Source organism: Erpetoichthys calabaricus (genome assembly GCF_900747795.2).
Source record: "Erpetoichthys calabaricus chromosome 1 unlocalized genomic scaffold, fErpCal1.3 SUPER_1_unloc_13, whole genome shotgun sequence".
Classification (NCBI taxonomy): domain Eukaryota; kingdom Metazoa; phylum Chordata; class Cladistia; order Polypteriformes; family Polypteridae; genus Erpetoichthys; species Erpetoichthys calabaricus.
The window spans coordinates 93111-114525 of NW_026261578.1; the positions used below are offsets into that span (position 1 = coordinate 93111).

General features: G+C 41.1%; 2 protein-coding genes across 3 annotated transcripts in view; both read left to right on the top strand.

Annotated features, from left to right (window-relative positions):
* Nucleotides 1-13265, top strand: part of LOC127525822 (gastrula zinc finger protein XlCGF57.1-like) — a 46899-nt gene extending 33634 nt beyond the window's left edge. Inside the window, exons 1-2 of one of the 2 annotated variants that reach the window (XM_051921632.1) lie at nt 3097-3415; nt 11347-13265. In XM_051921632.1, coding sequence (XP_051777592.1) covers nt 3103-3415; nt 11347-13025 — 1992 coding nt within the window. In that variant the 5' untranslated portion in view covers nt 3097-3102 and the 3' untranslated portion in view covers nt 13026-13265. Of the gene's footprint in view, nt 1-3096; nt 3416-11346 lie in introns of those variants that run through there. The other variant, XM_028791268.2, reaches the window with a different exon arrangement.
* Nucleotides 990-21415, top strand: part of LOC114642347 (zinc finger protein OZF-like) — a 224741-nt gene continuing 204315 nt past the window's right edge. The window contains exon 1 of the mRNA XM_051921633.1: nt 990-1090. The gene's annotated coding sequence lies outside the window, so the exon portion shown is untranslated. The remainder of the gene's footprint in view (nt 1091-21415) is intronic.

Genomic DNA, 21415 nt, shown 5'->3' on the forward strand with positions numbered 1-21415 from the left:
GTTCCTCGAAGGGCTGGAGAGCGGTACAATAGTGAGTGTCTGCAGGCAACAGTGTAGTATGGTGGAGGTTCCTTGAACGTTTGGGACTGCATTTCTGCAAATGGAGTTGGAGATTTGGTCAGGATTAATGGTGTTCTCAAGGCTGAGAAATACAGGCAGATACTTATCCATCATGCATTACCATCAGGGAGGCGTATGATTGGCCCAAAATTTATTCTGCAGAAGGACAATGACCCCAAAGTCATTAAGAACTATCTTCAGCGTAAAGAAGAAGAACAAGAAGTCCTGGAAGTGATGGTATGGCCCTCACAGAGTCCTGATCTCAACATCATTGAGTGTGTCTGGGATTGCATGAAGAGACAGAAGGATGTGAGGAAGCCTACATCCACAGAAGATTTGGGGTTAGTTCTCCAAGATGTTTGGAACAACCTACCAGCCGAGTTCCTTCAAAAACTGTGTGCAAGTGTACCAAGAAGAATTGATGCTGTTGTGAAGGCAAAGGGTGGTCACACCAAATATTGATTTGATTTCGATTTCTCTTTTGTTCATTCCCTGCGTTTTGTTGATTGATGAAAATAAATGATTAATACTTCCATTTTTTAAAGCATTCTTTGTTTACAGCATTTTTTCACACCTGCCTAAAACTTTTGCACAGTACTGTGTATGTATGTATGTAATATATATTATGTATGTATGTATGTGATATATATATTCGTGTCAAAGACACGAAGAACGTCACTAAATTTTACAAGAACTATTTACAGGAAATCTTACTGTAATTAAAAAAAAAAAAAACTCAGTTCATGATCACAAAAACAGACGGCCCAGTGGCAGCCCCAGACAAAAGCAGCTTCTCCGATGACATTTTTGGTTTAATAGGCTCCTATAAGGCAGCAGGACACTGAGCCACCCAGCCTCTCTCTTAGTACAGCGTATTCTCGCTCAACTGGCACGTGACCCGAAATTGGATATTGGCTGACGTCATCCAATGCGACGGCTCCTGAAGCCACACTGCTACAGTCTCGCTTTGTGAAACACTGTCAGAAGTGTGATCGAGTTCAGAAAGAATCTCATCGGCAAGAGGCAGACAGTAAGTACTTTGGAGATGCGCTTTATGGACGTGTGAGTTTTCATTCGCTCCATTAGAATCACCGCGCGCGGCGAGTTCGTGTTCGTTTGCCCTCCGCTGAACTTTGCTCGAGTGAATCCTCCTGTGGCCACCCGCGTACCATTGCAGTCATTCGTATCAGCAGTTCACTTCACGTGGCTGAATCTCAAATTTTAATTCGTAGCACCCAGTCACACCGCTGGCGCCTGTTCATTCCCCTCTGAATGTCCTTTTGTCGTTTCCTTCGCGAATCGCCGGCATCGAGCAGACGGCCATTCCACACGTAAGACGCTTTGATTTCTCCCTTTGTTTCTGTTGTCACTCCGCGGCGCTCAGTTCTGACAGTTGCAGGGTTGGTGACCGGCCGGACATTGAAAGAGCGGTGAGGAGTCCCTCGGGCAACTTTGTGTTACTGCCTTACAGTTCTGTCAGAATGAATTTGAATCTCAGCCTGTTTTTTAAGTCTCTATGCAGTTTCCATGTCTGCTCTTTTATTCTTATTTTCTTCACTTCACTAAAGATGCTCAGGTTTAGTGGCCTGGCAAATCTAACTTGTCTTGGTGTGGTTGTGGACTTGAATGTGAGTGTACCCTATGATGGTATATAGCTGGCTCCTGCCCTGTACAGGTACTCTGGTTTTCTTCCTATACCCCAATAACTTTTTGTTTTGCACTGGACCACGGTGGTGAGGTGGGCTGTGTGGGTCACCTCTTTGTGCCACTCTTAGGTGAACTGTCAGGACTGGCATCCATCTTCTGCACAAGACCCACTTTCATTTAATTTGAATATTCATGAAGGTCAATAATAAGCCGCTTTTACTCTGGTCCCCCCACTTTTAGGGTTACCAATAGCACACTGGTCCTGAACAAATCTCTGCAGGTGATCCCTAGTCACACATGTGACGACAGGTCATTTTCTAATCGTGGATTTATACACAAGCACAAACAATAACAAGGTGTCTTTACTTTTGTAAGAAACATCTAAAGCAGTTAAATAAATGCTGCTTAACAGGAGTTCTGAAATGAAGGATAAATGTTGAACTGACAAGTTTGATTTCACGCTGGAAGCTTCAAAGCTGGTAAAAGGAAGGGACAGATTTAGAAAATTAAAGCAAGACAAGCTTGTGACATTTGATTTTTTTGATTTAATTTGACTATTCTGTTAAATATTGCTCTTTAGTAATATTTTTTTAAGCAGCTAATGATGCAAATTTAAATCTTGCAATAGCAAGTGTTACAATTCAAACAGAATGGGTCTGTGATTAACTAGACTTTAAAATCATGTTGTTAGAAAAACATCTTAAAGAGTTTTTATTTAAATGAAAGTATCCTGAATAATCTTGGAATTCAGTAATTCAACAGTATAATGTTTTGAATTTAAATTTTTAGTATGAATTTTAAGCAGTGTTTTTCAACTACTCACCAAGAATGATTAGAAATGTGCACATGCTAAGATAAATCAGACACTTCATGATATATCATTCTTTATAAACTCTGTGCTGAAACTCCCACCAAGATTGTAAACCCTACCTTGTGCTATTGCACTGGGGGTCTCCATCCCTGCCCCACATTACCTTTCAAGACTTGCATTATATTTTGAGATTTATGAATACCAGTACTTCTTTAATGGTGGGGTGGAATAGGATTTCTGTGTTTGCTGTCGTATCAAAGGGTATCCAGCATTGTAACATTGTGTTGTATTAGTATATCACATACTAAAGTTCTAATATCGTAACATCCCTAATATCAACAGATGGTGCAGAGTCATAATGGTGTGTCGTAAAGGCATGACACACTCCCTGAGACTGTTTCATATCTGGTCACCTGGTATGAAGATTGATTACTTACTCTGCCCATGTGGTCTCGGTGAATAACTTGACTTAGCTTCTGTCTTAACTGATGAGGACATAGAAAAATGGGACTTAAATGTGTTACATTTGTATTGCACTTCTGAATTAATTAAACCCTGTGTTCTTTACAGAGAAAATGAAGAAGATGCCAAAAATGTATTCAGCTGGCCAGAAGAGTTTACAGAAAGAACATCAATGTGAAGATGATGTCTCTGAAAAGAGGAACAAAAGAAAGGGTAGGACTAACATTCAGAGACCCCGCAAAATTATAAACCGTATGAAGGTGAGAGACTGTAATCCTCAATATATGGGCCCAGATGAAGACTTAAACAGATTGGGCTCCAGTTTGGGCAGACGCTGCTACTTGAAGGACAGTAATGCCCACAAGCCGTCAGAATCCTCGAAGACTAACACAGTGAGGCCCGAGAAGAAATTGTGTCCAAATCAAACTGGAGAAGGTATGTGCTAAAATAAAATAAGGCAGTTATGATTTACCTGAAGGGTTCTTTCTTACATTTTCACTCTGCTTAGAAACAAAGGCTTTTTAAAAAATACGGGTTTCATTTTTAAAGTATAAGGAACAGAAACAATTAATCCTGTGGACTGGAATGAGGAGGTCTTGCTGAGTTGTTCTTGCAGTTTTTTCACCCAACACTATCAGTTCACAATTTCCTTGGTTTGGGTTGTATCTCTTTTTAATAATAATCATTAGCTTAATGTCTTTATTATGAAGAAAACCTTTTAATAGATTTTAGACAAATTAAAGAGTAGTCAAAGAAAAGTCAAATCTGTTTGTTTCTAGATTTCTTTAAAGAAACCCTTTCAAACTATAATGTATTGCCTTTTTACTTTCTCCATATGTAGTATTGTGGAGTAGACATGTCACCCATTTGACTGTTCAATAAATTTGCACAATTTAGACCCCTCTGAATGAAAGTGTTTCACGTCTGCCTGTGTGTAAGAATCTCTGTGCATCAGTGGAGTGCAAAACTGTGAATGGATAAACCAGTCCTGTTCAAATTTATTATTATATATTCTGAAATTGCAAAGACTTTGTGAATGTGAAGAAAATTGGTCCACTGAACTTTACTGAGTTAAACAAACAGAATTGTTAATTAATGCAGGATTTCTTTTAAAACATGTGAAACATTCAATGAAATTAGTTTTAAAGGATTTTGATGCTTTTAGCCATTTCCTGGTTACTGTCAATTCTGTTGCCGCATATGAACAGGGGCTGATCTTTGTGATGTGGTGACTTTTTTATTTTTTAAGTTTTTGAAAATACAAGTTGGTACAGTACTTGAAATCTTTTTGAAATTCTCATCCATTTTAGAGCAATAGAAAAAATGTTGATTCAGTTCTGGTCATTTTTATTTTGTAGCACTGTTCACTGAGTGGTGGCTCTAATAAATTCACAGGTATTATCTAATGAAACATTTTACAAATGATTAATCACATCATGAGTTAAAATGGACAGGAAAACAAAGCCGTTTCAAACTGATTAACATAAATTGAACAGAACAGTATCTGTCAATGAAAATGAAATATGAAGAACATGGCCAATTATGACAAAGCTAGAAAAGTGAGGACACCATGCCACCATCTTAAATAAGGAGGCAAGATGACATCACGTGATGGAGCTAAGTCATGTCAGCAGCCAGAAAATGTCCACAAATTATGTGATTGACGGAAGGGTAAAATGACTTATAAAAATAACAAAAATACAGTGATTGGGGGGTGGGTGTTATAGTACAAAACATGGCCTAAACTCAGAATAGGGTGTAGGAGATATCAGAACTCGACAAATAATGCAAAAACAAACTTTAACTATAGGAAGACAGTTCAGTTAGTACAGCCTACATGACTGTATGCCACCCAGTAAAGGCGTTTAGTGTTAAGAATTATTACTTTAAAAAAAAGTAATAATAAATAAGGCAAACTGCGAAAATTCAAAACAATTGATTTAGACAAACAGTCCATCCACCAAAAAACTATGGATGAGTTCATCAGAAAACTACATGGAGTGAAGGAAAACGTCAGAATTAAAAGCATAATCTTCTCAAAATAAATACTATTCTGGTGCTGTATCAGTTTAAAAAGGGTCACTATGCAGACCGATGTCTTGGGTCTCTAGCCGTACCTTTTGCCCAACTTTAACGATAGGAGTAGCCTTACATTTGTAATCAGAAAATCATTTGGCCAAGAGCTTTTCAAAAAGTTTTTGAGCCAAATTCAACTTTTCACAAAACTGTTAAATATGTAATTATTTAAAAACCGATGGAAAAGTGGAGAGGATGGTGACTCAATGAATCTAGAATGACAACCATACAGGCACTCAAATGGTGACATTGTAGGAGCAGAGTGAACTGGTACATTCCTAGCAGAGTCAGCAATGGGTAGAAAATCAACGCAGTCATCTTGATTAGGACCAATCAAACAGCACAAGTGTTTCTGTAGGCCTCTGTTAATTTTTTACATTTGCCCATTAGCTTCTGGCTGATAACCAAACATTTTAAGTTTTATAGAACAACCAAATCTCTGACAGAATAGTTTCTAGAAGCAAGAAATAAATGGAAGACCACGGTTTGATACATCTTGATACAGAAAACCATAGATACTATCAGTCTTTTCTACAGGGTGGTCCAGATCTAATTATGCAGATCCGGATCATCTGGATGACTTTGATTTATGCAGAGACGATTCCAGTTCAGCACAAAGACGATTCTTCATGTCGTCAGTTTGCATACTTCTTGATGGTCTGGGATTTTTCGGTGTGTTTTTTATGTAATAAACTGAATAAGTTATAGCGTAATGAAAATTGTATAATTAGATCTGGACCACCCTATAGAAAGACACCTGCCAGGTGTTTAGTAGAAGGGAATAAGATGCACACATTTCAAAACTCAATCTGCCTCCACAAAAATTGTATTAAAACCGTTGGAGGAAGGCATATCAGTAATAAAGTCCATGGTTTACTGCTCCCATGAACGTAATGGTACCGGAGCAGTCCAACATGTAGCTTGTATAATCCCAAACATCTTCATGCAAACTTTTCCAACAAACATTTGGCTGACGTATCTTTAAACTCTGTGGTCAGATGACACAGTTCTAATTTTTGCTTTTAAATGCTAGGAGGAACACACACACACACACACACACACACACACACACACACACAGCCTGAAAGACCTGAAAGAAGGTATTTTTGGCAGACTCAACCTCTGTCATTATATTATCAATTAATGGTAAGAATACACAGGTAAAATTCCGTTACAAGGAACTCCTAGGGACCTAAAAATTATTTCATCGTTATGAGATTCTGTATTTGTTACTGTAGTGCTTTCTTTAACTTGCGTCCAGGCATTTGCAATCATCTCCATAGCTTCTTTTGCATTAATTTTAATCTCCTCCTGTCTACAAGTTATGCTGATGCTAATTTTTCTCAGCATTTCCTTGCGATAAAACACTTTCAGAGTGCAAATGATGCCCAAATCCAATGGCTGAAGCACTGCTGTGTAGTTGGGTGGGAGGAATTCAACACGACCATTATCTAAATTTGGAAGCATGTTGTGGGCAACACAGTTACCAAGCAGGAGCCAAATCATCCTTTTCTTCATATTTTGAGGTTTCTGAACTCTTGAGACCCTCCCCACCCAACGGGAACAACACACCGAGGTGCGTCCTGAAGCACAATAGCAGCGTCTGCAGCCAGGGCAAAAACAGGCTCCTAGCGCTGCAGTGAAGCAACACAGAAGCAAATTCTAAAAGATCAGGGTCACACTATAAGTCCCTGTCTTGCACCCCAAAACACAAGGCTGAGTTTCAGTACTTTATCAAAACCAGCTTTATTCAGCTTGAAACAGGAACAGCACACTTATTTATTGTAGCGTGATCTGCCACTCTCCTATACTCAGACACAGCAGTCAAGCAGGGTCGTGGCCAGATCAGTGATCAAGTAATCCTGTTACCTGCATTTACAATGTTCCTTGCATATCACCCATCGATATCTTTTCAGTTTGTTTTGGCAGAGAGACGCAGCACAGCTCTGAGCCGACTGTTGCCCCGGCAACAGATAAACAGTCTTCCATAGACACGGAGTTTGGACTTTGGGACGCTCTTCGGCGTGCTGTCTAGTTGAAGGAGGGCCCAAGAGAGTCTACAAACCTCACATTTTCTTGAATGAGTGCCGCATTAATAGGAATGTTTCTTGAACGAGCATCACTGAACCACATAAAAACGGCTTTTTCGACGTCTTCAAATGCAGCAGTTCACATACATTGGCAACCCAAGATTTTTCTTTTTTTGCTCCGTCTTTCAAGAAAGTTGAGTGTTGATGGCGAAATTTCAAATTCGCTGGCAACGTAGTTCACTGGCCTAATCTGTAAAAGCCAATAATGAAGTTGTCTAATGTCGACATGCTGGAAAAACAGAGATACCGTGAAATCTCCTTCTTCACAGTGTAAAACTGCACCCAGTTGGGTGTGTCTTGTTCTGAAGACCTCCAACCTTTCTTGAGCCCATAAAATTGCACTGTATATGCCTGCCTCCAATCAGCAATCAGTACAAATGATTCCTTAAATGTCAGAAGACTTCCAATATCGTAATGCATAAGGAAATATTCTGAATAGTTCTTCTTCAAATGCTTCTTTTTTGCTAAAAATCAAAGGGACAACCCTAAGTCGTTTTTGTTATAGGAAAGGGGCAAGTATATAGCGTTTTAAACAAATAAACATACCCCACTTCAAACTCTGTTCCATTGATAACCTGCAGCAAAATGGCCATTTTTGTGTTTAGCAAGATGAAATACCAAATTTATGACAAAGGACTATGTTAATATAGCAGAAATGTGATTTTAAAAAAGGTTAAGTTATGGATGATAAACAAGAAGGCAGAAATTTAGCATCAATAATTTTAAGTTAGAGAGGCTTGAATCTCTGACATTAACTGGGGAACCTGTCTGGTTTGTATAGCAACATAAAGAACAACTTGTTGACTCTTGAATTTAAATGTGCAAGAGGTGCCGTCCTTCTTTGTAATAACAAGAGGATGGGATAGTTGATTTCAAATGGAAGAAATTCTCTGCCTTCCTACAACTACATACTCCATAGCTTGGTGTGTCTGTGACGTGAGAAAATATTTAGTGTAGCAGAGTTAAAATACGGAACAATTAGTAACTGTGCTAGATTGTTGTATTCAGAGTAGGACTGAACATGAAGCAAATATTTTGAAGTCCTAATATTTGATGTCTGATATAAAATGGCAGGTCCTACTGCAATAAATCTGAAAATCAATCTTGTATTAGCAGTGCTCATTTCATGAGGCTTAATCAGTCTCTCTTTTCCAGAAAAACTCTAGAATTTTGACTGGGCAAAGTAAAAGGAGTAAAGGGTACTTTAATATTTCTGGCCTCCCAATGTGTGTATAAATCTATTTCTACTTCTGTTCCTGACCTCGAGCTGGATAAATATCAGTCTTATTTCTACGCGATTTATAGAAAAGAAAAATACATGCCTGAGCCTTTCTTTATTAATCAAATAACTGTAAAACTCATAGTTATAACTTCACTAAAGATCTAATGTCTCTGATGAATCATGGGATTTTGTGCACCACTACTTCTTCTTCTTTCAGCTGCTCCCGTTAGGGGTCGCCACAGCGGATCATCTTCTTCCATATCTTTCTGTCCTCTCCATCTTGTTCTGTTACACCCATCACCTGCATGTCCTCTCTCACCCCATCCATAAACCTTCTCTTGGGCCTTCCTCTTTTTCTCTTGCCTGGCAGCTCTATCCTTAGCATCCTTCTCCCAATATACCCAGCATCTCTCCTCTTCACATGTCCAAACCAGCGCAATCTCGCCTGTCTGACTTTGTCTCTCAACTGTCCAACTTGAGCTGACCTTCTAATGTACTCATTTCTAATCCTGTCCATCCTCGTCACCCCCAATGCAAATCTTAGCATCTTTAACTCTCCTACATCCAGCTCTGTCTCCTACTTTCTGAGGTCTGCGGTAGGAGTAATGGATGCATTCAACATAGAGGTGGGATTACATCAGGGATCAGTTCTGAGCCCTTTCTTATTTGCAATGGTGATGGACAGGTTGACAGATGAGATTAGACAGGAGTCCCTGTGGACTATGATGTTTGCAGATGACATTGTGATCTCTAGGGATAGTAGGGAGCAGGTTGAGGAGACCCTGGAGAGGTGGAGATATGCTCTAGAGAGGAGAGGAATTAAAGTCAGTAGGAACAAGACAGAATACATGCGTGTAACTGAGAGGGAGGTCAGTGGAATGGTGCGGATGCAGGGAGTAGAGCTGGAGAAGGTGGATGAGTTTAAATAGTTTGGATCAACACTACAGAGTAATGGGGATTGTGGATGAGAAGTGGAGAGTGCTGGCAGGGTGGAATAGGTGGAGAAGAGTGTCAGGAGTAATTTGTGACAGATGGGTATCAGCAAGAGTGAAAGGGAAGGTCTACAGGATGGTAGTGAGACCAGCTATGTTATATGGGTTGGAGACGGTGGCACTGACCAGAAAGCAGGAGACAGAGCTGGATGTGGCAGAGTTAAAGATGTTAAGATTTGCATTGGGTATGACGAGGATGGATAGGATTAGAAATAAGTACATTAGAGGGTCAGGTCAAGTTGGACGGTTGGGAGACAAAGTCAGAGAGTTGAGATTGTGTTGGTTTGGACATGTGCAGAGGAGAGATGCTGAGTATATGAGGAGAAGGATGCTAAGGATAGAGCTGCCAGGGAAGAGGAAAAGAGGAAGGCCTAAGAGAAGGTTTATGAATGTGGTGAGAGAGGACATGCAGGTGATGGATGTAACAGAACAAGATGCAGAGGACAGAAAGATATGGAAGAAAATGATCCGCTGTGGCAACCCCTAATGGGAGCAGCCCAAAGAAGTATGTAAATATACGATGTGGTTTACTGTCTAATTTTGATCGCCCAGGGTGGGAGTTCACACTTATTCCAATAAATTAGCTCGTCAATTAGCACAGTTATACAAACAAGGTGGAGTTGTCATAGGGACCATAACTGATGTAATGAGTCCTTGGCAATGTCAATGTCACTATGCATGTAGATGTACTGGCCTTATCATCCTTGACATTTCTATCTGGGGTCTTCTCTAAAAGGTCTGCAGGTCATGTTGGCCACCCTTGCTGCTCCAGTTGCTCCTTATTTTTCAAGCCATCACCAAGCCATTAATGGTAGTTGCTAATGGCTTGTTCCTGGTCCATGGTAACTGCATCCTAATATGGATTCATGCGTTTGGTAATTCAGTCTGTAAATGTTGGGATTGTTGAAGTGTTAACTCCATTAGCATGCTTTTGTAAAGTGGGTTGCAAAAGGCATATACAGTGGAACCTCGAGATACGATCACCTCTGTATACGAGAAAGTCAAGATACGAGGAAAGTATGAGCGAAAAATTCAGATCTAAATACGAGCATTGGCTTGCGTAACAAGCCACGGGGTGGGTATAGCTCGCGGCTTAGCGAGGGGGCGTGGTAGCAGTAGCGAGCCGCAGGGCGATCTGCAGTGTGGGCGTTTCTCACCTAAGTGCACAGGTGGGAAACTGCCCACATCCATGATTGTTCCTGTGGCTGATGGGCTGCAGCTGCCATGTCCTCCCCGTATATACAGAGAAGTGCGAGCCGGTTAAGGGGGAGAAGAAGTAAAAGAAAAGAGAGGAGAGAGAACGGAGGTTGCAGGAAGCAGCAGCAGCAGGAAGTCGGTGCGGGAGAGCGAGCGAGTGCAGGCTTGCGTGTAGCTGAACAGGCGAGCCAAACAGCTGAAGCAGGACGGTGTAGAGAAGGTCAGCTGCATTAAGAGTGTCTCTCCTGTTGCAGAGCCCGCAGGTGAGACGCTAACAGAGAAGAAGCACCGGGGATTGTCATCTGTTTTTTAAAGACTGCCTACTGTTGACGTTTTAACCTCGTGTTAAAGGATTGTTATTCTTGTGTATTTTAAACCTCCACTTCACAACTGTTTTAAGGATTATTTATTTAAAGATTTATTGAATGCTCTACTGCACTTTGGAGACCTTTTTTTGATTCTTTTAATAATCAGTTATATTATTTACCAGTGTTATTTATTAAAGGTAGACTACAGTATATATTATTTATCAGTGTTATTTGTTAGGAAAATTGATTTTTATGTTAATATTTTTGGGGTGCGGAACGGATTAACTGGATTTCCATTATTTTCAATGGGGAAGTTTGTTCTAGATACGAGAAATTCGCTATACAAGCGCAGTGCTGGAACGAATTAAACTCGTATCTAAAGGTTCCGCTGTACTGTTAAACACTGAATATTCTCTTGTAGTGCTATTTTATTTTAAATTTTGGTCATTTAAAACTTTAACTCTTATTTTTATTTCTATAGATTTTCAAGAGAATGACAACTTGTCCTCTCTTCAGGGTCGTCCACAAATTAAACAACCTGATAAGAACAGGAAGAAACTGGCATCTGCAACAAAGACCTTGGTAACGGCCTCTCAGCACCCTAGATTTCAGCCTATTGTGAAGCTAACAAGGATCGATGCCATCAAATCTCAAAGAGTGTTCAATATAAATCCAATCCGTCAACAGTGTGTGGAAACATTTAAATACAAATTGAATTCTAAAGATAATGGAGGGATTCATGGGAGTAAGAAACCGTATCACTGTCCAGAAGGTGGGAAACAATTCTCAGATAGTCACATGCCTAAGAAACGCAGAGAAGATAATACAGGGAAGGAGTCATACCACCGTTCTAAATGTGTTAAGAACTTTTCAAAACACAGCCATACCACAACTCCCATTGTAGAGAAACCATATTTGTCTAAACGTGGCAAACGATTCTCACAAGTGAGCCACCTTCAGACAGACATGATTGGTCACGGACGACAGGGTTTATGTTGTTGTCCAGTATGTGGTAAACATTTCTTTGACAAGAGCCGTCTTCGCATACACAAAAGAATTCACACTGGAGAGAAACCATATTGTTATTCTGAATGTGGCAAACGGTTCTCACAATCAAGCCATCTTCAGACACACATGAGAGTGCACAAAGGAGAACAGCCATTTTCCTGTTCTGAATGTGGCAAACGGTTCTCACAAGCAGGCCATCTTCAGACACACATGAGAGTGCACAAAGGAGAACAGCCATTTTCCTGTTCTGAATGTGGCAAACGGTTCTCACAAGCAGGCCATCTTCGGACACACATGAGAGTGCACACAGGAGAACAGCCATTTTCCTGTTCTGAATGTGGCAAACAGTTCTCACAAACAAGCCATCTTCAGAAACACATGAGAGTGCACACAGGAGAACAGCCATTTTCCTGTTCTGAATGTGGCAAACGGTTCCCACAAACAAGCAATCTTCGGACACACATGAGAATACACACAGGAGAACGGCCATTTTCCTGTTCTAAATGTGGCAAACGGTTCTCACAAACAGGCCATCTTCAGACACACATGAGATTGCACACAGGAGAACAGCCATTTTCCTGTTCTAAATGTGGCAAACGATTTGCAAGTAGCAGTAATCATCTGAAACATTTAAGAGTTCACACTGGTGAGAAGCCCTATTGCTGTCCTGAATGTGGCAAAAGATTTTCCAACACAAGCAGTCTTCGGACACACATGAGATTGCACACAGGAGAACAGCCATTTTCCTGTTCTAAATGTGGCAAACGATTTGCAAGTAGCAGTAATCATCTGAAACATTTAAGAGTTCACACTGGTGAGAAGCCCTATTGCTGTCCTGAATGTGGCAAAAGATTTTCCAACACAAGCAGTCTTCGGACACACATGAGAATACACACAGGAGAACGGCCATTTTCCTGTTCTAAATGTGGCAAACGGTTCTCACAAACAGGCCATCTTCAGACACACATGAGATTGCACACAGGAGAACAGCCATTTTCCTGTTCTAAATGTGGCAAACGATTTGCAAGTAGCAGTAATCATCTGAAACATTTAAGAGTTCACACTGGTGAGAAGCCCTATTGCTGTCCTGAATGTGGCAAAAGATTTTCCAACACAAGCAATCTTCTGCGTCATGCAGAAGTCCACAATTAAGACCATCTTTAGGCCTGTTCTGAATGTGGCAAGAAATTCTGAGAAAGAAGCAGTCTTCGTAGACATATAAGAACACACATTTGATAGAGGCCATACTCGTTTCCTGATTGTGACAAGCTATTCACCGATAACTGCAGCCTTCATAGTCACAACAGAATTCATTCTGGATTAAGGCCACATTGTTGCTCTGAATGTGGCAAGCGATTCATACAATCCTTCAGTCTTCAGCGACACGTAAGAACTCACACAGGAGAAAAGCCATACCGTTGCTCTAAGTGTGGAAAAACATTCATACAGAAAACTCCTCTTCAGGGACACATGAAAATTCATGCTAAAAAGGCAAAGTACAAAGAGACTGTAAATAACAAAAAGAAAAATCAGAAATAATTCACTCAGGTGTGGAAAGAAAATTGGAATTGCTCTGCTAGTTGGTTACACAGAATGCATTTGGCAAAAATTGGCAGACTCATTTAGGCAACGCTGCTTATTAATTTACTGTAAGTGGCTTTTGCACTAATGACTATTGCACATTGTACACAGGTCTACTTTATAAGTTCTAATGTTATTTATCTTATGTTATACTTCTATGCTTTTTTATATTTTATTGTACTACGAAGTTGAGAGAGAAACAGTATTTTGATTCTCCTATATGTTCTGCACATATAGTGAATTGACAATAAAAGGCTATTTGATTTGATTTCAGTATTTCTGTTATCTTTTCTCCAGAGTCCCTATTGGTGTTCACACTACTCTCTGGTGTGGCTGCTGCTCTTTCTATCTGAAGAGTTAGTCCAGCTGGGGTTTGATCAGCCCAGTAACGTCTAGCGGTCCCTCACAACGGGAGTGTATGAATATACCGAGGCATGTTTAGCATACAGCTGATGACGTGTTCATCTAATATAAATAAGGCCATATATGGACATCCTGTATTAAGTTACACAGAGAGACACCTGATACTTCAAGTCCGGAGTGACCTTGAGGGGCTGCATACTTGAATGAACTCATCCTGCTTACAGCAGTCAGACAAAAAGAAATATAACTGAAAAAGATAATAGAAAAAAAAAAGGTTCTCCGCTACGGCCGCCACTACCCACTGTGACAACTTCATTTCTATTCTGGCAAATGCTTCCCCTCTTTAAAGGCAACTCAGCTTGCACCCTATTAGATTTTAGCGGCCCAACATTTTTTGTAAAAAATATATTAAAAAAAAAACTTCAAAAAGGGTCAGTCAGGAATTGACCTTTGCACCCCTAAAGTATCAGGTCCATCTCCTATAGCAGTGAGCCACCAAAGCCAAACTGACCAATCAGATTGCTCAGAGGGACCACACACTCGCAGACAGACAGACAGACAGACAGACAGTATCTTTTTATTATCTTAGCTATTAGCTAAAGAAGTGACCTTGATGGATTTAATTTTCTGTTCTCGTTTGGTAAATGTCTTCTGCTCCTGTGACTCAATCTGATGTTCCTCAGGTACCACACTCTGTGGTTTGCTGCCCTTCTCTTCATGTAGGGGTATCTCTGGGCACAAGACAATCTCGTTCACGTCAGGCCCTGGTACCACAGCTTGTTTGTGGTCTTCTGCTTCATGCAGAGGGTGTCTTGACATCACACACTGTTATGTGTTTCACATCTGGTTCTGGTCTTATTGGAGACCATGAAGATGTCGATGTGCCAACTTCTGGATTACGGAGGAGCACAGCAGCCCACTCACCTTTCTGCAGTAAGACACGGTCCTTCATGCCATAGGGGCAGCCACTCCAAGTGATCATCCTTGTGAAGTTCACCGCCCCTCTTCATAAAGTGGTGACATCAGAGGACTGAGGTTAACGTTGTCACACAGGAGCTCAGCGTGTCTCCCAGCTTCTTACCTTAGGAACATGATGTCGTCCTCTGCTCTGTGTGACATGTGAAGTGTCATTTCTTGCTTTCCTTTCTTTGATTACTGGACCCCAGTTATCTCAGACTGCTTCATTTTAATGGAGTCACCATACTGTCACATAATGTCAGTCCTTTCCATCTCTTCACTGGTGTGTTTTAGGCAGTCAGGTCATTCTTTCAAAACTGAGCTCCACCACATCACCACTGCAGTATCTTCATCAGCTCTTCTTCCTCAGTTCACAATTGAGCTGAGATCTCACAAAGCTGCCACACAGCCTGTCCATTAAGTGCCAGGACCAGATGGAGTGCTGACTCTCCCAGGACCATTGCTTTAGTTGTGTCACCACCTCAAACGTCACTTGATGAGCCTCCCATGCTGAACTACCGTCGTGCTGTGGAAGCTCAGTCTGCACCTCAACACTAATAGAGAGGACATCAAAACCTTCATTAGAAATTGGACAATTTATCTGTAATGGTGACAGAATGACATAAACGAAAATGTGAAGGCTCACAGTAAAAGATACTTCAGGACGTTTAAAAAATAAATTCAAACATAACAGGAATGAGGGTGACAACTGGGAGACATTTTTATGTTTATAAATAAAACTTAAAGAACCAAAAGTTACCCTGAGAGCCACAATTGTTCTTTACAGCTCCTCACTTGAGTACGTGTGGCACTGTAAATGTGACGAGTTGATGTCCATCTCATTTATCAGCCGAGTGCCCTGCAATTCTAAACTGAGCAGCTGCAGGTTCAATTCAGGCAGTTCATGGTGGGCACAGGCAGCAGGCGGGCACATCATTAGCTTAACATTTAGATTGGCACTGCCACATTTGTACAGATGACGAGGTGACAGGGGATGTGAGGGGGCTCAGTGTAATAGCAGACAGTGATGGACTCGGAGACACACACACACACACACACACACGCTGATGTTCTTGTCTAAGCTAACACTACAGCCGTCGGGTTTTAATGAATTAAGTTGGCGACTCCACACCGTGGCGTGTACGTTACACACAAAGACAAGTGTGGTGAACATCAGAATGACAACACGATCTTCATCCTCGCTATTCTTTCGTTCTACTCTTTGGAAATCTTTTCACTTTTATTTTACTTCTGGTGAACTACTTTTAAGTTTTCATTTTGGTCTGCAAAAAAACGCTGGTGGAACACTGAGATGGTAGAAGGTTCAAGAACATAAGTCAGGCTGAGCCAGAACTGATTAAAGGGCGTAAGGACTGAAAATTACGGGCAGTTTGGCCTCACAGCACTACGTCCCATTAAATTCAGAGCTAGACAGGAGCTCAGTGTCTCTTATGACATCCATCCCACCCAGAGACCACACTGTGGAGCAGTCTGCACACCCACATAATATCAAAAGGGGACACAAGTAGCAAAAAAGAGGAGGTTTTGATTACAAATAAAGGCTAAATACGAGGAAGGGGAGACAGAGACCCCAAGGAGGTAGAATCCCAAACACTTAACTCTTCTCCACAGCAGTAGCTCTAGTTAGCCATGGGGCTGCTGGCCCACTTACCCGCACACAGCCCTCTCTCCTTCTCCACCAGCTGAGCTCCCATCCAGTTTAATCCTTGATTTCCAGCTCATCCTGGCTCTTCTCAGATGGACCTTTAAAGCTCCAGAGCAGGTGTAGAAGGTCTGTTGCCACCTGTAAGTAGTCACATCTCACACACTTACCTGCCCAGAACTCCTCAATAAAACACACTCTTCATCTATGTGTGAGAAACGTAGCCCACCTCAACTCCAAAGTGGTCATGGCATACAGCTTTCTAAATGGAGAGTATCCACAATGGGCAGCATGGTGGGACAGTGGTAGCGCTGCTGCCTCACAGTAAGGAGATCTGGGTTTGCTTCCCGTGTCCTCCCTATGTGGAGTTTGCATGTTCTTCCCGTGTCTGCGTGGGTTTCCTCCCACAGTCCAAAGACATGCTGGTTAGGTGCATTGGTGATCCTAAATTGTCCCTAGTGTGTGCTTGGTGTGTGTGTGCCCTGCGGTGGGCTGGCGCCCTGCTCGGGGTTTGTTTCCTGCCTTGCGCCCTGTGCTGGCTGGGATTGGCTCCAGCAGAACCCTGTGTTAGGATATAGCGGGCTGGATGATGGATGGAGTATCCACAATGCACTGGGGCCAAGAACAATGAAGTCCAGCAGCCGCTGTGCTTTGTGATGTCCCCAGCTTGGACCTTACTGGAGTAAAATCTTCACTTATGTATCCACCGTGTGCTCACAGTGATCTGTTATATAGCGCCTTTCATGTCTGTGTTGGATCTTCTTAACACACATATCACATCATACTATTACATGTGTGTTATACACAAAGACAAGTGTGGTGAACATCAGCCTGACAACACCAGTCTCATTCTCCTTATTCTCTACTTCTACTCTTCACACAGTTTATTTAACTTTTATTTCAGTTCTGGTCCACTAAATTATAATTTGAACAAGTTTGGTTTTAGTTTCATTTGGTGAAAAGAACACTGGTGGAGATGGTGGAAGGTTCAAGAACAGAAGTCATGCCGAGCTCTGATTGGTCCAAAAGCACAAGGCCTGACCATTACAAGATAGTCAGCCTGACACCACGATGTCCTGCTGGTCAAAGAGGAGCAGCAGGGAAGGACAAGACCAGCAGAAATTCTAAACTGTGCAGAAACTTAACGTCTCCATCTGTCCATCTGGAGACCCCACTCTGGAGCAGCCTACACAATCACAAAATGTCAAAAGGGGTCACAAGTAGCAAAAAAGATGTTCTCGTTTAAGTGTTTCTCATACAGTAATGGCTGGGGTCCCCTGCACAAACTTCAAAGTGCCACACGGTCAGGAAAGATCATCCATAATGAACAGCCCCTCAGAGGTGACCCCCACAAGCCGATGATACTTCTGTCCAGTTCCTTAGGTCAGGTTTAAGACACCGAGGTTGACATCACTTCTCCTGGACATCTAAGCAGGTAATGTGGTGTAGTGGTTAAGGCTTTCAGCTTCAAAACCTGAGGCTGTGGGTTCAAATGCTGATCCTGACACGAGTGACCCTGAGCAAGTCACTTCACCTGGCTGGGCTTAAATTAAGAAGAAAACAAAACAAAAGAAATGCAACAATAGTATTTAGAAAAAGTCACCAGTAAAATTTAAATAAATTTAAACTGCATGGTTAGGGCGAAACCCTCAGGACAAACAGAAACGGCGAGGGCGGACATGGACTTCATCTTCCGTACTTCAGTAAGGAGAAAATGTTCTTTCTGTCACCCATTTTAAAAACTACATTGTAAGGTTTTAATGACACAGCACCCGACACAACGAAATGAAAACAGCGATAAACTAAGACAGCAAGTGCGGGAGAAGGTGATGAGCCGCTCGATACTGAGGTTTAGACACTGCGTCGAGCTTACGGAGCACTGGATGTTTCAAATGCGCCCGTCACGTGATTGTGAGGCACGCTAGCGAAATGACGTCATTGATATCCGCGCAGTCAGCAGTCGATTTGGTCCTCACGAGTCTGCTGAAGTGCTTTGGCTCAAAGCGTAAATGAAGTTGTGTCTGCTACAGCGATAAGGTGAGCTAACGCGAGTTCAAATCCTAATGTTAAAATAAGGACTTTGTATAAAACAGTTAAGTAGTACTTGTCTGTAAGTTAACAAATATATTTTGGAGACAATATGAACGATTTACATGGGGCACCTTTTTGCTTGGTGTGGAATCGTGTCCACCTAGAATCTGTAACAAATTAATGAGCATATTTTGCGTAAAGTAGCACGTATTATAACAATCCAGAATCTACTCTACGCCATGTCGATCATATCAGAGAGGCTAAGAAACGCTTCACTAAAGCCAACGAGGTCATTACACCAGTATATGCGCAAGACACTCTCATTAAACGTTTTTAGTATTCAGTGATTCCCAGATCTGTAGCTGATTTGTATTATTGATTTCCAAAAAGCAATGCGAGTAAAAGCGTGTGCTGCATAACTAATCACAACTGTCTTTCAGCGCCATCCACAGTGTCTTCTGCAATTTTAGGAAAGCCTCGGGATTTTTGCGTTAATGAGACAAAAAAGTTGTAAAGAAACTTTGCGAATTCATCCAGAGGTGAACATAAAGATCACTCAAGTACTGACAAGAAGGAGCAGCTGGATAAGCACATCTGGAGCCAAACCTTCAAAAAAGCACCTGACTTTGTCAGCAACATCCTTTCCTTCTGAATGCATCTTATCAAAGGCTGCACTGAGGGGGGGTTGTAAATAAGTAATTTTCCGAACTGCAGCACAACAGATAAATCATTGATGTAAATAGAATTATTGAAAGACTAAGCTTTTGTCGTTTCTGTATTCTTAAACCATCTTCCAGTCCCACAATCCCCCGCAGTCACTGTCACGTTTAACGTTCCCTGCTCCTCACCTGTCGTGTCACCCAAAGTATCAACACTCAGTTTCATTCAAGGCTTTACTGTCCTTCCTTTTATAAACATAAAATAAGACACACATTCCCTCTACATACGTGTCCAATAATAATAGTAAACTGGTAAGAACGAGAAAAATCACAAGATGGGAATATTCATGACAAGAGCCTCGGCATCAGGGTGAGGATGTGCCTTGTCACCCATTACGTGAGCTCGTCTGCCACCCTTCAGTTGCACTGGCACACGTTACACTGGGGGGGCAAATGCAATGGAGAATACCGACAATGTACACCTTCAGAAGTGGAATAAATCGACTGTATAAGAAGAACATTTCAGATAAACTATGAATTTTGTTAATTATAAACAATGCAACATAACTATTATATATGTTGTTACTTTTTATTTATTCTCTCCAAACGTTACATATCTACATGGGAAATGAACATGGGTAATATATTTATAATCATTCTCACTAAAATACACTGTCAAAATATATTAATGAGCAAACTGAGACACATTGGCCTTTAGGAAATATCAAAAAGCGTGTGCGCTGTCATTTAGGACAGAATGCATTGTTAACGTCACGCACTCTCTACTGACGCGATGTCACGAAAAAAAAGAAACAGCACAGTCCATGCAAACTCATATCCTCCTTGGTTTCTCACCTTATGATTAATTGTTAATATCAAATCAATAAAATCATTTTAAGAAGATGACAAGTCTGCTATAGTCAGTTCAAATAATGCTCCTTTTTAAAAAGTTTGCTTATACAGAATATAAAACAGAATCTCAATGATGCGGGACTCGCGAGTAGTAACGAATAATATGTGACAATGAGAAATTATAATTCCTAATAACGGGAACAAGTAAAAACTATGACTTCCTAAAACGGACACTGTAAATGTGGGCATTTCAATAAATAATTTAGGAGACTTGTGTGTGCATTTCAATACCAATTTAAGAACTACGTAGGCTACCTGTTGTACTATAAACGCTACCTCAAGCAGCACTTAACAGTAAATAGTCTAACAGGACAATGACTGACTGTACGAAGATGCTGCGCCGCTACAATAAAGGGTCACACTGTCATTCTGCATGTTTAGAAGGCGCTGATTGGCTGAAACTGTTTATAGCGAATTGTCTTAAATTGGAAGTGCCGTATAGCGATCAGAAACGAAAAGACACATTTAGGCATGCTGCACAGTAGTTTGTTTTTCTACAATACAAATTCAGTACGACACCAGGGTCTCCAAACACACAAATATGAAGCTTATTACGTTTTACAGTGAAACTCTTTACATACACAATATAATTAGGGACGTGTGCCCCCTCCCCGACTACGGCGGCCCAACCTTCCCTCGATAGCTCGAGTCGCTTGCTATCCGTCTAAGATCATAAACGGTTTTCAGTTTCTTAAAAAAATGGGATCAGACTAAGAAAAAAAAACAATCCCATATTTAAAAACTAAATTTTGACCTTAAATAAAATATATACCTTAAATATATATCAGAATGTCTGACACCTTATATTCCAAATCGTAACCTCAGATCCTCAACTGAGTGTCTGCTTGGAATTCCAAGAGCAAAACTTAAAAGAAGTGGTGAGGCGGCCTTCTGCTGTTATGCACCTAAAATCTGGAATAGCCTGCCAGTAGGAATTCGCCAGGCTAATACAGTGGAGCACTTTAAAAAACTACTGAAAACACATTACTTTAACATGGCCTTCTCATAACTTCACTGTAATTTAATCCTGATACTCTGTATATCTAATTCATTATAATAACTATTCATTCAAAATCTGTACTAACCCCTACTCTCTCTTCTGTTTCCTTTACCGGTGTCCTGTTGGTGGTGGCATGCGCCACCACCATCTACCCAAAGCACCATGATGTTCCAACAATGATGGATGGATTAAAAGCCAGAAGTCTGTATGACCATCAGCATCAAGTGACTCAGTGAAAACCCGAACTACAAAGAGGACTATTTCATTTATGTTAGGTAGAATGCCCAGAGGGGACTGGGCGGTCTCGTGGCCTGGAACCCCTACAGATTTTATTTTTTTCTCCAGCCTTCTGGAGTTTTTTTTTTGTTTTTTCTGT